This window comes from Mustela putorius, unplaced genomic scaffold (assembly GCF_011764305.1).
Source record: "Mustela putorius furo isolate JIRA1106 unplaced genomic scaffold, ASM1176430v1.1 tig00000224_pilon_pilon_pilon, whole genome shotgun sequence".
NCBI lineage: Eukaryota > Metazoa > Chordata > Mammalia > Carnivora > Mustelidae > Mustela > Mustela putorius.
This window is the reverse complement of record NW_025421321.1, coordinates 34,907,501-34,925,195: the sequence shown is the minus strand read 5'-3', so window position 1 is coordinate 34,925,195 and position 17,695 is coordinate 34,907,501. Positions and strand designations below refer to the sequence as shown.

At 41.8% G+C, this 17,695-nt stretch overlaps 1 protein-coding gene across 5 annotated transcripts in view; it reads right to left on the bottom strand.

Annotated features, from left to right (window-relative positions):
* Positions 1–17,695, bottom strand: part of MEIS1 (Meis homeobox 1) — a 133,642-nt gene that overhangs the window by 86,589 nt on the left and 29,358 nt on the right. For all 5 annotated transcript variants that reach the window (XM_045077918.1, XM_045077917.1, XM_045077919.1 and 2 more), the window contains exon 7: positions 17,327–17,438. In XM_045077918.1, coding sequence (XP_044933853.1) covers positions 17,327–17,438 — 112 coding nt within the window. The remainder of the gene's footprint in view (positions 1–17,326; positions 17,439–17,695) is intronic.

Genomic DNA, 17,695 nt, shown 5'->3' with positions numbered 1-17,695 from the left:
TGTTGGATGAGATCTTGGATACCTATTCAATAAATCCCATAGCCAGTGTTCTAAACCTCTCTGTAGGAAATTCCGCCTTAGATTCTGCAATCTCAAACGTCCCTAACTTCTGTCTAGAGAGAAACCTCTAGTCCTGAGTCGCTAGTATCCCAGAGGTCTCATAAGGGCCACAGTTGTCAGCAGACCTTATTTTCATCCTACACAGCCAGGGAAATATTCCAGTACGGTACACTGTTACTCAGAACTCTCTGAGAACACACCAAATAGGAAATGATTAGAATTACATTTACTTACTCTCACATATTAGCATTAAATTATTAGTTGTATTAGTGGCTTACATTTACATTAAACTTGCAAATTATATAGACCCTTATTTCCATTCTATGAGCATCTCAATTTTTTCCTTGCATGCATATCTAATCATTTGCTTACCTCTTATCACTCCGGGAACCTACAGTTTTTAATTCCATGGATTTCCACAGGGCAAGAATCTAGGCCACCGTTTATGCACAGAAATCAATTCATCCATCACTACACTATGCATCAAAACAACATTTTAAGAGCAAAAGTTGAAGCCAGTGGCATTAAACCAAAGCACCTCTCCTCGCAAGGAAAATGCAGTGGGATTTTTAAGAGCAAAAAGGACGGGTCACAAAGGCTTTATGACTCAACAAGAAATGGGGAATCCTTAATGGCCCAGAGTTTCTTCATTCAAATCTGGGACTTAAGACTGGGTGCCCAAAGAAAAGTGCTGATTGTTACATGCCCCAGTGTACTTCTGTGGTATTCCATGTAAATACATTCACCAGGTCAAATTTTCTCTCTCCTTGCCCCTGGTGAAATCACTAACCAACGATAGTTTCATGTTTTGAATTAGAATCTGAAAGAGCACTTTTGCACCATGGTGCATTTTTACAAGGTCTGCATCTCTGAAACACAATATTACATTAACGTGACAGTTTCAGAGGGTTTTGGAGAGAAGGGTTGTGAGGGTTTGGGTGAGCCTGGGGGTGGGTATTAAGGAGGGCCCGTATTGCACGGAGCAGTGGGTACATGAACAATGAATTTTGGAACACTGAAAATAAAATAAAATAAAATAAAATAAAAATTTAAAATAAAACAAAACAAAATGACAGTTTCAAAAGAAATCCTGTTACTCAATATCAGAAATCATAGAAATGTCATTGGCTTCTTCTAAAACTGTATTCAGTCTGCTAACTACACCATTCACAAGTTATAACAATCTATGCAAATGTACATTAAAGCCATCAGAAGTGTTCCCCCCGTATCTTTTTCCCACAGGCCAAATAAAGGTGAATTAAGAATATCTGGCAAAGGGTACACAGGGCTATGCCATTTCCCACAGCAAATGGGGTATTTTCCTCTGGGAATAAAACATTTTCTTTAAACTACTGTTTATAACCCTTATCAGCTCAACAGCAATAGAGCCATCAAGTCCAATCTCTTGTGGAAAAAAAGTCAAGGTCAACAAGTGCTTGCATTTTTGTTTATCTTTAGCTGCAATTGCTACTGACATTCAATTGGGTCATAAACATGAGGTCTGTCAAATGTTCCCAATGAACAGGTGATCCGAAAGCTATCTCAGAACAAGGCCATTGCCAGGTAATCAAACAATCCTGTTATTACAATTATGATTTGAGTACATTTATTTATAGATGCAAACATCAGTCAATCATGGATGAATATTGCCCTACCATTCCCACCACAGGGTAATAGGATTGAGGAAGTACAGGAGGGCCCTTGCTAGAATTACTCGCTGACAACAATGTGTGTCCTCCCACAAGCAGAGTATCATGCAAAGGAATGGCTTTCTCCCCTGAGCTCTTCCACTTAAAGGCAGTTTTCTGTAGCTCAACGCAGCCATGTCCTTGACCCTGCCGCCCAGGTTCCTGAGCCCTGTTGCCTTTCTCTGCCTGACAACCAACTCAACAGTTCCGTGTGTGTCTGTTTGGAATTGTTCCGTCCTTCCTTTATGCCAGCATTGTTGCTACATTAGAAGACACTTCATTTCAACTTGAAAAGTGCTAGGATATGTTCAGCATGCTTAATTCTAAGGAGTCAGATGGCTATTTGGAATAAAGGCCACATACTTCTTTCCAATCCATCATGAAACTCACTGATATCCACAGGAACTATGCATTTGGATCTGGGCAGCACCTGGCTTCACGCCATTTTTGACTTACAGATTAAAATAGACTCTGTTCCAGCTGCAAAGTAAGACACATTAAACCTACCACTTCCATTTGAAATATGAAAATTAAATCTAAGGATATAGCCAGTATCTAAGACGATGGCTCTGACCCACATAGTACAAACCTATTGTCTCCACTTCAGTTATGAAAAATGAGCCTAAGGAACATTCTTGGAGCCTAAAAGTAATGACGACACTTCTTACTATGTAGCTTTTATTAACATTCTATCATTTGGCAGAACAATTAATGTTTTCCAAAGCTGACTCCTTTCCTATCAAGAGCATCGGGACATCTGGAATCAAAGTAAAGGACAATCTTTCTAAAAATACACAAACCCACATCCTGGGAAAGAAAGTGAAAACTGAAAATGAACAAACAGAAAAATTGTAGACACACAAAATGAAGTACACTACTTTTAAGGACAACTTTCAACTTAGACATACTAAGTACCAGGTGCCAGTGCTGTTAGTCTAAACAAATAGTTTCAGGATAAGAAAGTACCCCTCCCTCTCTAGTATTCTAGCAAAAAGCAAATGTAGCCAGAGTTCTATCAGCAACCCAAGAGTATACTATTTCCAGCCCTGGAGTCTCTTAAGTCTTGGGCAGGTGATTTGAAGATTCTACATAAACAGAAACATCAGCAGCCTGGGAAGGAGAAGGGGCTCAAAAACACATGAGGATGAGAATCCAGTGGGAGTCCATGAACACCGAGGCCCCTGTAACAAAACATCTACTCTGCAAATACTCAGGAAATGTTCATCAATCAGCTGTCAAGCAAAGGGGGAAGTCACCTCATTTTCAGAGCAGTAAACTGATGAAATGAGTCATGGAATTCCCATGATAGCTTGCCTGGCCTCTTCCTTTCCACCCAGCCCCCTGGTCCCCATGGAGACAGCGGGCCCTACCCCCCCTTCCTCCCTCCTCCCCACCCCCGCCACAGGAAAGCCGTGAGGAGAGAGAGAGTAGTGGCCAGACTTCCATGGGCCACCCTCAGGAAGGGAGAGAAAAAGTGTTGCTTCTGCCCAGCCTGGATGTGAGGAAAAAGCCATAGGCAGCAACGGCCAGCCATATTGTCCCTATATCTGGAGAAGGGAAGGTACACTTCAGAAAACAGTGAGCCCTCCAGAAGGATCCTGTGGTGTAGGCAGCAGTATTCTGAGACCTTGGCATCATCCCAGACCATTCTAAACCCACCATCCCTGGCGTCCCCAGTCTCTTGGTCTGGGCCAGACCTCTTCTCAAAAGCTCTCCTCTCCAGCGCCTTGTCATGTCCTCAGCATTTCAGAGTAACTGCAGTGTGACTCGAGCCTTTCTCTACATCAGTTCCTCTTTCGCTCAGCTCTGCCACGACTCCCCACGGCCTCCCAAGCAAAGCCCCAATTCCTTGGGACGGCCGATAGGATCCTTCACAGTTCGCCTCTGGCCTTCCCCTCAGACTCTTCCTCTCACACCCTGTTCTCGGCTCCTGCTGAAGCATGAAGCACACGCGAAGCCTCCAAGGATCATGCTTTCACTTTCCTCCTTGCCTTCACACCAACTAATTTCTTTGCCTCACACGTCCTTCTACTTCACCTGCCCCAACTTCCCACCACAGACTCACCACCTTGGGGGCGCTAGCTGGAAGATCCCTGGCAGATTGCTGCCAGGGGTAACTACGGGGATGGAAGTGCCATGTGGAGAAGGACCCACATCCGAGTTCCATTCCGGCTCCCTAAGAAAAGGTGTTGTGATGGAGGAAGGTTGCTCCTGTGAAAGGAACAGGGAGAGGCCACCAGGCACTTGCTGACTCTCTGCCGGTTTGTTAGGTGCCATTCCTCTACTTCCAGATTACACGGAGCCCACTTAGTCACGAGCCCTAACCTACCATATGGAACTTCCAGCCTGGCCCCTGGACCATCAGCTCCTCGGTTCCAGGAACAGCCTCTTCACTCTGATTTCTCACATTTAGCACAGGCTAAATGTCTACATAGTAGACATTCAGTGAATACTCATTAAGTGAGGGAATGGTGCTATTTCTGTCCTTCCTCCATTATCTTTGAGAATACTCCTCTCAGAAGCTTTAAATTCACAATATCAAGCAATATTTCCTATTCGCACTCTATGTATTCCTTTCACATAGGGGATGCTCTTGGTGCTGGCATGTAGTGAACCAAATATTCATAACACAAAGCCCCCTCCGACTGTCTAGGCTGAAACTGCATTCCCTCAGAACATCCATTTTTAAAGAGTGTGGTACCTGAATCTTCCCAAGCTGGCACCCTAGTTCTTCACCACCCAGTGCATCTCTTGGGTGCCATTAACCCTGTTTCCGGGGATGATAACCAGAACAAGAACATTCTCACCCACATCACTGACCCCAGGGATGGGGAGAAAAGACTGGGAAATGGAGTTGGAGCACCATGAAATGGTCAGAGGAAGGAGACAGAAAAGGAGGAATGGCATCACGAAACTATGGGCACCATGGCCTCTGATGAAGAAAGGCCGCCATCTGTTACAACCATGGAAATCGAGACTCACTTAGGTGCCATGAAGCTAAACAAAGATTGGGCTGAATATGAATGCAGACATCTATCTAGTCAAACGGGTCAACCAAATATTTCTTGGGCATGGGCTGTGTCTGCACCACTCCATGCAAGGAACCGAGGCAAGGGCAAGAATCCCACCGGATTCCCTGGGTGCAGACACGTGCAGGAATCTTGCTCCAGTCTTCATACCAGTTAAAGGGATTCTTCCAGACAACTTCCGTGGACTCTGTAAATCTTGTAACTAATTATATTTCACTCTTCATTTTGGCTGCTAGGCAGCTCAGAGCCAAGCTGACTACCTCTAGCAATTGTATGCGCTCTTTTACAATTTGTCTTGTCCTGTACTGCCCTTATGGCTGGCCTCTTGTTTGTTTTCCTTTCTTCACATCCTGTTTTTATCCTTTTATATTTATATTGTGTTGGATACATACTGTATCCTTATATCCTTATATACATAATATATACATATATAATATACATATATGTATATAACGATATAAGGATAAAGATAAAAATGTATGTATATAAGGATATATGTATATAAGGATACATATCCCTATATACATATAACTATATATGTATAAATATATACATATATATGCTTATATATATATAATATATATAAATATAAAATATAGATAAATATAGATAACTATATACTTATATATATATACTATATCCTTATATATACTAAATCCTTATAGTATAGTATAGTATAGATATATACTATATCCTTATTTAAGGATATATACCATATCCCTAAATCCTTCCTTAAAATGAAGGAGAGAATATATAAGTACATTGTAAAATTAAGATATATTCTCTTCTCCTAAAGTATCAAAATTGAAAGGGTATTAAGGTGCTATCTATCCTGCTGGGAGAGGGACACTCAAGGACAGTTTCAAGTTCAGACAAATGAAATTTTTCAAGAGATAGCATTGATCGAATGTTAATAGCCTAGCAACAAGTAAGTTCAGTATTTTCTATATTCATTCCTCAATTCCCCCTTCCTTAAAAATATATAAATTTTGAAGAAAATTTAAGATTTTCTAGGTATGCTCCTATTCTCTTTTTCTTCTGATATGGAAAGAAGTAAAAGATGGGGTGCTTGGGTGGCTCACTTGGTTAAGCATCTGCCTTCGGCATAAGTCATGATCCCAAGACTGGGATGGAGGCCCTGCTCAGCAGGGAGTCTCCGTCTTCCTCTGCCTCTTCCTCCCACCCCCGACTCGTGCTCACATGCTCTCTATTTCTCTCTCTCTCAAATAAACAAATAAAATCTTAAAAAAAAAAAAGTGAAAGAAAATTCCACCTCTTTCATCCTTTGTTAGGAAATGAGATGAGCTATGTCTAGGAGGGATGCATATGGGTTGATATTGGTAAATGGGGGAAAGCCAAAGCTAATTGTACTAATCAAACAGAATGCTTTTAGGTTAAGTAATTATGGAAAATTATCTGCAAGACTGAACTAATCCACAAAACCAGACACTTGAGCAAAACCCAACTTACCAACTACACTTCTGGGACCAATCAATGTAAGAGGTAGACAACGCCTACCTCTTTTTAAGGAAAATGCTTGGCATAAATTTACTGTTTGGGTTAGTTTTTGCTAGGCCAACAGCCAAAACCTCTACCACTATCCTTAATTAGTGCTAGCATTCATGAAGGAAGGAGATAAATTCAGGAGCAGAGCTGACTATCACATCCCACGGGATAGAATCATGTCTGCTGCGGGGAACCAGCAGACATAAAAGTGTCCTCCAAGGGTAACACAGGGTCCTGTCTCAGCATTCGTCATTCACCTACTGCGAGTTCCCTTAAAAGACCCTAAAATGTTCCCACTAGTCCCCACCCATCCTCTGTCAGAAGCCTGTTCGGGGTCACAGGATGGTGCCCAAGAGTAGGAGCAGGCAGAGCTGGCCATCAGGTGGGCACCATGATTTAAGGTACATCCCCAGACCCGTCTACCACCAATTCTGAAAGGACTAGACCTTGAGTCTCTTCTTGAGTGCTTCTGTAAAAGTGTATCTCTGGGAGTCAGGACCGGTAAGACCTCAGTGTCTATTTACACTTGGACTGGGATTGCCATGTGACCAGCCATCTGGCACCCACAAGAAATTAGTGTTGAGAGAATGTAGTGTAATCACAGTTTGAAAGCATGAGAGGGTTCCCAATCCTCTTGAATAAATAATTACCCACCCATGGCCATATGCCCTTAACTACTGCAACATTTTGGGGTCTTTTAAGGGAACTTGTGGTAGAGTGAATGACGAATGCTGAGACAGAACCCTATGTGACCCTGGGAGGAGATGTAAAGATGAAGAAGACATAGTCCTTTCCCAGGAAGCATCCTGGGGAGGCTGGGGCAAAAATGGCTCACTTCAGTGTACGAGAAGGGTAAGACACAGGATACCATGACAACACAGAAGAGGGCGACTTCCTCCAATCTGGGAGTTCACAGAATACTTCCTGCAGATTACAATTAAACTAAGTTCAGAAGTTTTTAACTTGGGCTACATAGATCCTCCCCACTTAAGGGGCCCAGGGTTCAAATTCAGAAGATCTTCCTATGTGCAAAGGGAAAGATCCAAATTTTATTCTCACTAACCTCTAACTGAAATAAGCATTTCTTTCAAGCGCGTATCTAGGTAAGTGACAAACCAAAGAACCATTAGCAGGACCTGTGACTTTGTCACCAAAGGAAATCATATTTACATACAACAATATAGTTGTTACAAACATCTTAAAACATCATTTACATTCCTCATTATTTCAAAAATGTGGTAGACGATAGAATCACTGCTAGACCTCGTTATTTAATACATATTTAACAAGGCACTATATCATTGTATTACAATTTGTTTTTTAAAACATTTTGATAACTGAATTTCAATATAATTAGTTTCCCTTGTAGTCCTATGTATTTTATTTCATTCATTAATAAAAATATTACACCGACAAGGCAGCCAACCATTGTCCTTGCCAGATTGCCAGTCCCCAAAATATCAGCATTCCCTGCAAAGGATAAGCAAGAGTTGGCAGCCAGATGACTAACGGTGGAGAGAGCAATGGTGACCCCAGTGGTTCAGGCAGCAGAGGCCCCGAGTGGCCACCTGGCTATGTGGGAGGGCTGAACCAAGTTCCTGAGACTGGGCTATGGATCAACGTTGATCTCACAGGGCTCACCAGATGCTGAACCTTTATGGCAGTCAGAGGACCAAGGGAGAGGGGTCCCTGTGCCAACTAGGTTAAATGTCTCCCACCTTGTCTTTCAGCCAACAGCCCTCCTCCCAGAGTTCACCGTGTCTGGGTCATTGGCCTATTGTGAAATAAATACACTCACAGCTCCCTGAGAATGTTCAGTATTCAGAGAAGATTCCGCATACACATGCTTGATGCTCGAGGTAGCGCACACCAACTTCCAAGGGTAAATACTATGCCCTAGTCATTCTCAGAGCCTCGTACAGAACACCTGCCTTACGGTCAGCACCTAATTCCTTTCTGACCACCTGACCAGAATGGATACATTTATACTTCTCCCCTTAAATACAGCTCTCAGTAATATTGTGGCTTATCTGCAAAAGCTATTACAGTTCTAAACTCTTTTTATCTCCCTGGGCTACGTTAAATGGATACTTCCCCAAAGTTAATGTCCTCATTTCTGCCTTGCCAACAATGACATGGGTGAAGAAACTGCCACCCGGGACGATGGGTCCTCTCCTGGTGTATTTTCCTGGGTAGCAACTGAAACACAGGTTCAGCTGGGCCAGGTGGGCTGTGTGTGGCAGCCCTGGAACTCCTAGGAGGGCCGATCTGAAAAAACAAGTGACTGCATATAGCTTAAAACCGAACGCAGAATCAAGAAGGGAAAGGGAGAGAGAATGAGGGGAAAAAAAAAAAAAAAGGCCTTCGTTAGAAACTGCATTAAATAATTACATAATGACACATTAGTATCTAGGTTTTTAAAGCTCAGGTCGCCATTTTTATCATTAACACGAGGTAATAAAACCCACATTATTAATAGAAGAATGGAATATTTCTTCTCTACGTGATGCAGTTGGGGGAAAATAGCTTACAGCTCAGGGAAGAAAGAACGGAGCATTACAAACAACTCTGAGTCCACCATGATAGAACATCTATTCCACTCTCGGCGAAAAGCTAACACTATGAACAGCCAGAGAGGCCTTCTCTAACTTACAGCAGGCTGAGGAAAACTGACAGGAAGATACCTTTTTAAAAAAGTTTTCAGAGGCGCGTGGGTGGCTCAGTGGGTTAAAGCCTCTGCCTTCGACTCAGGTCATGATCTCAGGGTCCTGGAATCGAGCCCCACATCGCGCTCTCTGCTCAGCAGAAAGCCTGCTTCCTTTCCTCTCTCTCTGCCTGCCTCTCTGCCTACATGTGATCTCTGTCTGTCAAATAAATAAATAAAACCTTTAAAAAAATAAAATAAAAAATAAAAATAAAAAAGTTTTCATACTTCCTGGCTACAGAGCCAAACAATGAACTGACAGAACATCAACGTACATATAATTCTTTACTTATTTTTTATTTAAAACTATCACATGACTCTTGAAAGGCCAGTGTAATTAATTCTAGGAAAGCCTGAGAACTGGAGTATAATTTCAGAACTTCTACAAGTCATCCCGGAGCAGGCACTTTTTTTTTTTTTTTAAGATTTTATTTATTTATTTGTCAGAGAGAGAGAGGGAGAGCAAGCAAGCACAGGCAGACAGAATGGCAGGCAGAGGCAGAGGGAGAAGCAGGCTCCCTGCTGAGCAAGGAGCCCGATGTGGGACTCCATCCCAGGACGCCAGGATCATGACCTGAGCCGAAGGCAGCTGCTTAACCAACTGAGCCACCCAGGCGTCCAGAGCAGGCACTTCTTAAACGACAACCACAGCAGCGACAACAACAAAACTCCACGTGGCATGCACGCATCCACCCCATGCCACAAAACTCAGGTGTCCACACAGGTGACAATGCCAAGTGCCAGCAGCCAAGTCTACACAACTCACGGAGTCCACTCTCACACCACAAACCATGGAGAAGACAGAATTGTGGTTTTAAGGCCATGGTTAACAAGGATCACGCCTTTTACATGTCAAAAATTAGAGTATAAATTTGATAAGATATCCAGACCGTGAGTTCACGCATAAATAAAAATGAGCAATCAACAGAAAATATAAGAAATGGCCCTGGTGACAAATGCCTTGTCTCTTCCGATCGAGGGTCATACCTATTCAAAGCCAATCACATGAGGATGGAATCAGTAAAGGTCAATCAAAGGCAGGCTGAAACTCCAACTGTCTAGCTGACCTTCAGAGCTTGTGACAAATTGCTATCAGTCAATGTCAACTAATGACAGGAGCTCTTTGGCTAATCAATTGTTCTAAAAATGATCAAGAAAACTACTCACAGGACAGCTCATTTTCACATCAATGCCTATGAAGTATGAAAAGCTCATTTTTTGAGTTTTTAATAAGCTCATAAGTAAAGCAGTTACTTGGTAACAGAGGTCACCTTACAGAAAAAGACAGAACCTTTGTCTGCCTTTTACATATTCTTTTATTACCATATTATAGTAAAATTATGCCATGGATATGCCAGAGGGCTACATAATAAAGTAGGGAACACCTCATGCACTTTTGGAACAAATACTTCTGTGTCGGAGGGAAATATATTTGGGAGTAAATAATTTCAGAGGCATTTTTCAGTCGCTTAAGAGGAAAAACACTGACTTCCAGCTTCCCAGCGATGTCACCTAATAGTCAGAAGATGCAGTCTCTGTGAAAACACTCAAGGCCAAGTGCATATCCCCTAAATATACAGTTATTGCTCTTTAGATGACAAAGTTATTTTTCTTTGTTTTGAGATGACCTGCTTTCATGATGCTAGAAGTCAAGAGAATGGGTAACAGAAAACAGTTACTCGCATTTGATGAGTCAATAAAAGGAAAGGTTGAATATACAGCATGGGTTGTTCCGGAAAAACAGTTCTCTGTCTATCCATCTTGTTCAACGTGTTTGATAAGTTAATGATATGGACCTTTTGATAACAGGGATTTGCTGAGTATAATAACTTCCCCTTTCTTTTTTACACCTGACTTTTCCCATCAGGAAATCATTTTCCTCTTCTGCCTGCCACTGCGCGCAAAGGCCACTCTTTAATCTGCAGCCCAACATGAAGTGTGACTAAAGTAACACACGAGGCTGCAGTGGTCTAAGGGTGAAGGCCTGCAGTCACAATTATATTTTACTTTTCTCTCCGAAGTGTATTAGTCAAAAAGCATTAGGGCACCACTGAAATACAAGAAGTCCCCGCAGAAGTGTAAGACTTAACAAGTAAGTGTGAACAAATAGAGATCATTCAAGTTACCCTGACCAGCAGACAAATGGAATGAAAAAAACCCAAACAAACTTTTTTTTTTTTTTGATTCACAGGGTTCTGAGGTTCTTATAAACACCGTTTTAAAAATCAGTTGGGATTAAAAAAAAAAAGGCAAAGAAAACTGTTTCTAAACAAGCAGCGTTCACTTTGTGTTTTCATCTGAAAAACTGCAGATTACAGATTACCTCCCAAACCTGAGTTGCTACGGTAGTTTTTCAAATGAAAATATCTTCTGTGGCCTCAACCACTCTCAAGTTGTCCATAGGAAAGAAATAAAGGAGGGAGGGCAACACTTAAGCCGAGCCATAATTGGAAGTATGTGAAAAATGAAGTGTCAGTTTGGTCAATAAAGGGCAAAGGTCAAGGGGAACTGCAGCCCAAACTCTGCAAGAAATGTGCTCATTAAGACATCCAATCAGAGCGCTCCTTCCCACCTATCCCATTATTCATCGGACAGCTGACTGTTTCAAATGCCCGGGTTTGGGCTGTTATTACTTTTCTTCTTCATGTAAAAAGGCAAGCTGGTATATAAATCGTTGCTTAGTCATCTGGAACGTAATGTGGCCCTTCCCCGCTGCCCCTCTCCCTGCTCCCCGCCCCCTCCCAGCCAGCTCTGCCTGCTGGTCTCCCAAGCCTGAAACAACTGCCTTCGGATTCCCTTTAATAATAAATGGGATTGCCTTCTGCCTGTAGGTTGCCTGAACTCATACAAAAGCTGGAGTTGGTGGGGGGACGGGGTACACTGGGAGGCATTGCAACTATCACACATTATTATAAAGAAATAGCAGTACTTTTCAATTATTCCTCTTTAAAGAAACATGCTGGTTTTGCTTTTTTTTATTTTTAAGTAGGAGCAAAGATACTATTGTTGAATGAGTCCTGCCCCCCAAAAGGAGAAGTTCAGAAGTGGGTTTTAGAGGTTTCAGCAATCATTAAAGCCCTTTCAAGTTGAGATGTTTTATATCAAATTTCAACATAGAAATAATACTTTCTCTTTTTTCTCACAAAAGAGGAAAATGAGATGAGCTTTAAATGGGGAATGCTCTGCAAGAGAAATGTCCTTATTTGTTTTGTATGCTCCTAGTTTCAATTCAATAAATCTGTGAATGAGCGAAATGGTATAGGCTCTTAATACATAATACAAATTAATTATATCAATCATCACATTTCTCTGTGAATCTCTCATTCTACTTAACACTAGAATCTAGATTCTCACTCCCCAGCAGAGTATAACCCCCCTGAGGCTAACGCTGACTCTGGCCCATTACCAGCTCCGCCACCATTATGGAGACAGGGCCAGGCCTGGTACAGACACTGTTGAAAAAGGCCTCAACTTGGTAAGAGAAAGAGGGTTCATCAATGATCTGTTTTCCATTCCTCGTCACACGAAAGCACCAGAGGACACAGGCCTCAGGAGCATGAGCCCTAGAGTCACACTGTATGGGTTTGGGTCCTGACTCTACTACCACCTGTATATGACTTTGGGCAAGTCTCCTAGCCTCTCTGAACCTTTGCCATCTCTTTTATTTACCAAGTAAGGGTTGGAAATACCTATACTGACAGATAGCCCTTAACATGTCATTATGTTATTTTATTGCTAGCATATACTCCTCTCTCTTGACGTTGAACAAAAAAAAAAAAAAAAAAAAAAGAAGACATGTCCAAACGCAAACCATGGTCAGTCATAACCAAAGCTGCTTGTGAGTTATAGGGTGACTATGGCAACCCTCCTGGGAAAGAGTCCAAATACGGTGGAGAGAGACACCAAATGTGCTTGGTGTTCTCCTGCTCCAAGCCACATGCTTCCTAGAGGAGACCCTGGTTCTGGTCAGTAGGGCAGCGGCACATGGTAGGAGAAAAAAGACAGAGGAAGGAGTCATGCGTCTGCCAATATGCCCCTCATCTTATGTGTGAGACCCCGCCTGGGGTCGTGAAAGCAGCCCATCCTAACGGGGTCACGAAGCAAAGCCAAGAGACAAGATCCTGGAGTTGACTCTGACCGTTACTTCAGTATTTCTGAGCTTACATTTTTCTCTTCTGGAATGGGAAAGGGGCAAATAAGAGACAGGGATAAAATCAGGATCCAATGTCGTAGCTTCGGCAGTGCTCTGAGGAAGCAAAGGAGTACCCAGAATCAATGTCAGAGCAACATCACCAGAACCCCCAACCAGAGACAGGCGTGGGGCCTTCCTTTTCAATGCCAGCTTAAAGGAGCTTCACTGTCAAAGACTCACTTTCCTGCAAACGGCCACAAGTGTTCATATTAAATGAAAGTAGAGGCCCTCAGAAAAGTTACCATGATAAACGGTTTGAGTTGGGGGGAAAGGAGTATTATGTAAATCATAAATAAACACCAAATCCCTGAAGAATAATAGTCTTCAACATCTTCTTAATTATGTATCTTGCATGTACTCTTTTTAGAATGCCCAGCATTGGATTTTCTGTTTTATATTTTTATGCTTAGATAAAAATTTGGACTAAAACTATTCCATCAACCACAACAGCCGCTAATTTGGCAAGTCATCAGGCACTCAAAATCCCCCAAATTGCTGGAAGCCTCACTAGGAATTGTCACTGTATTTTGAAATCTGTCAGAATATTACAAATTTCCTGAATGACTTTTTTTTTTTTTTAAACTTTGAAAGTCCAAATGAAAATATAGCCTGCCTAATGCCTACGTCATGCGCAGATAAGGTAACAGAGGCAAGCCTGGGGATTTCTTTTCTGTTTTTTGGTTTTTTGTTGTTGTTGTGTTTGGTTTTTTTTGTTTGTTTTGTTTTGTTTTTGGTATCACAGGTGCCATAATGAAGTGGTGAAAAATGAAAAGGAATGAGGAAAAAGAAACACAATACAAATAATACAGTAGAGAAAGTTTTAAAATATGTATTACTCCTGTCTGTGGGGGAAACACCTCTTTGGATATGTTCTTGACAGATTGAGTTATTTCTGTCTATTGGGTATGTATAAAGACATATTTATGGATTTATAAATCTTTTGAAGAGGGCTGTTATTTACCCAGTTGACTAAAATGGACTCAAACTGTGTAAATAACTATTTAGGACATGCATTACGGGCCAAATGCTGGCACAGCTTACATATCTATGGCTGCCAGAAAAGGCAGGCAGGGCAAACATGGAAAAGCCACTGTGCACAGTTAATCTGAAGGCTGCACAAAGACCCAGCTCCACAGGTCTCAGGGATGAAAAAAGGTTTAGGAGGGTCACGGTTGGCATGGAAATGCACAGATGTAGTGGCAGCAGCACTTGCAGGCATCATTCTGCATTTAGCCAGAGAGAAAACACACTGCCCAGGAGGAGAAGCCACAGAGAAGGGCAGGTAAGACCACAGGAGGGCCTCCTGCACCCTGGCTCTCAAGGTGTTGGGTGGGGGCTGGGGGGGGGGGAGTCTACACAGAAGGCTTCTTTTGGATCACAGTGGGAGTCACTGGCTTGATTCCTCAGTGGAGAGCCAAGAAAGAGAGCATGAGGACAAGAATCTTAGACAAATAATCAGGAAACTGAAATTTGGGGTCTGATGCTGCCCAAGACCACCCCAAAGCTCTCAGGGCAATGCAATGTTCTTAACTAGTTATAAAAATGACTCCCTTAAGTTCATTATTTGGAAACATTGAGTTGAAGATTTTTTTTTTTAGTTGAAGATATTTTTATGTAATTAAATGCAACCAAGAGTTTCCATTCATTTAGGCTTTGCACCACCTCAAAAAACCAAATGAGTAAGACTTTGCTGTGTAATTTTTGAAAGTGAAACAAGCAAGAAGTTCTTATAATGAATTTTTAGTATAAATACAAATTATATTACTTAAAATTGAAAATTGTTAAAATTAAATTAAAAACTGTCTTTATTTCAGTTTTATCCATGTGTAACTGACATCCAGAATTCAAGGTATAGAGCATAATGACTTACCTATCTTGCAAAATGATCAGCTCAATAAGTTTAGTTAATGCACATCATCTTGTCTATAAACTATATTATTAATAAAGAGCCCATCCCTCAGCCCTGATCTGTGCTTTTCTATGTGCTTCCTTCTATCCCTCTTTTTGTAATTTTTTAAAAGATTTTCCTTTAAGTCATCTCTACACCCAATATGGGGCTTGAACTCACAACCCCAAGATCAGGAGTCATGTACTCTACTGACTGAGCCAGTCAGATGCCCCATTCCTCTTTTTTTTCTTTCCTTTATTTCTTCCCCTGAAGTGGGAATATTGGTCCCAATACCAATATGGGACCAAATAAGGTCCCATACCTTATTTTCCTCCTCTGTCAAATGAGGCCAGGATTGTTTTAGGAAGGCTCAACAGAGCTCATTCAGATGATATGGGAAAATTCTTTTTTTTTTTTTTTTTAAAAAAAAGCAGAATAGGTGGTGATCTTATATGAAAAGTACAAAAGAGAAATAATGTAATCAGAAAACTCAGGTACTGTGAAAGAGACATGTCTCCAGATTACCATCAAATTCCTTATTAAATTGGCCTTTGGATAACACTTGTTGAAGGAAAAGGAAACATGCAAAATTCCTAATTCCCTGTTATGACATGTCACAGGGGAAGAACTGGGACAGGGCCTTTGGCCTCTCAAAATCCTTTCATCAGATTATGTTTGAGAAAGCATATATGCTACAATTTTACATTCAAGTCCGTTTCAGCAGTTCGCAAGCCATCAAAGCAGCAGCTAAGCTACCTGCCTGTTCCTAGGTGATAGATAATATATATATATATTTTTTAAAGCAAGAAACAAAAAAGAAAAAGAAACAGATAAAACAAGAGGCTATGACCTCGTGTAGCAATTTTGGAGTACAGGAAGAAGAATTTAGATCCCCTTTCCACCTTTTTGGAAACTCATGGAAGAAGCTGAAAATAGGGCTTCCTATTGAAAGTGCCGACATCACCTTAGTTCTAGCCCCGGGAGCAGCAACACCATCACACATACATACACACACTTGAAAGAGAAAAGGCCCCGTGGATTTATGCTGCGTATCAGTTTCCAGTAAAAGTCAGAGGTCAGAGGTTACATGTTTCTGCCTCAGCTCTCAACGCGTTTACTATCGTGGGCTCCATTTTTTACTACACTCAGAGTTGTGGTGAAGTCAGCAACTTTCCTTTGAACAATAAAATATCTCAGATGCTTAAAATTCTATGTGTAGAAGTTATTCCCAGTCCAAGTAGCATACACGTGCCTTAAAAAAAAAAAAATTTCCTGGTTTTGTTTTCCAATTAATGATGTCAAATTCATTTTAGACTTTGCAAATCTAATTGGTCCAGCCCAATGTATGTGAGAAAACAAAATTCTTTTGTTGTCTAGCGGCACACCATCATCACACCGGATTTTAAAGTATGCACCTACTGTGGGCTCAGAGTCAACTTCAATAAAGCCGTCTTTTTATTTTCAAATAGAGAATACACTCTTAAGCTTTGGTTGTGCTAACTGAACACAAAATTCCTCTGCAGTGGGTCTCACCGAAGGCAGCACAAGACATCTGAATACTCATTCGCCTTTTCGCTGAAGATGAACTACATGTTAAAACTTTCTTTCCTACTAGTCACGGTCAGACGTGCATAGCCATGGACACCCAAGTATACACACAGGTATGTGCATTCAAGGAACAGTACGAGCTAAATGGATCTGGCTTCTTTTCATTTCTCCCTAATTCCCTGTAGTCTGACTTTGCAATGAAGTCAAGCACTTAAGAGATTCGGATAAGCAAATCCGGAAAAAAAACCGCCTCAACCCAGTGGAGAGGGAAGCCCAGTGTGGGTTCCCAAAAGGCTACGGCCTTCTAAGCATCTGAAGACATCACTGACTTGGAATCGTGAAAGATGTTTCTTCATGATCTCTTGAGAAGCCTCTAAGGGCAGGTAATAAAAATACTTTTTTATTTGGATCGCAGGGTAAGAGTGGGAATGCTCTTTACACACACTTGAACTTCTAATCGCCTCTAATCTTGCCCCCGGTCAATTCACCGACCGTTTTCTGGAGGTGAGCAGGTGATGGCCAGTTAGGCAGCTGGGGTGGCACAAAGGAAGAAAGGGTCTGGAGAAACAAATAAGAGAAGCTGATTCCCCTACGCTAAGGGGCTTATGTTCTAGGAGAAACGGGATTAATAGGAACTAACTAGGCATTTCTGATTTTTCAACCCTTAACAATGAAACGAGTAGCACGAGAGAATGAGAACGCCTCTCCTACCTTGCTCACTGCTGTTATCCCCACTGTGCGATGTGTGGCCGCCGCTGGAAGGGCCCGGGGTTCCTCCCGAACGCGTCGATGCTGTGTCATCGTGATCTCTGTTCCAAGAGGGCTGTGGGGGCACAGATCAGAAATCCAAATAGAGTGGTCTGTTAACACTGGTCCAGTGGGATCCCATCATATAGTAACGAAGTCAGGGAAGCCTAGGCCGGACGGCCAAGCCACCTTTCCCGTTCCCCTCCACAAACGGCGCCAGCTCGGAGCGACGTTGGCACATTTAAAATTGGCCAGTTTCTGCCTCTGAGCTAAAATAATATCTACAAATAGTTATTCTATAAGTAATTGTATGCTTTATTACCAAGGAAAACA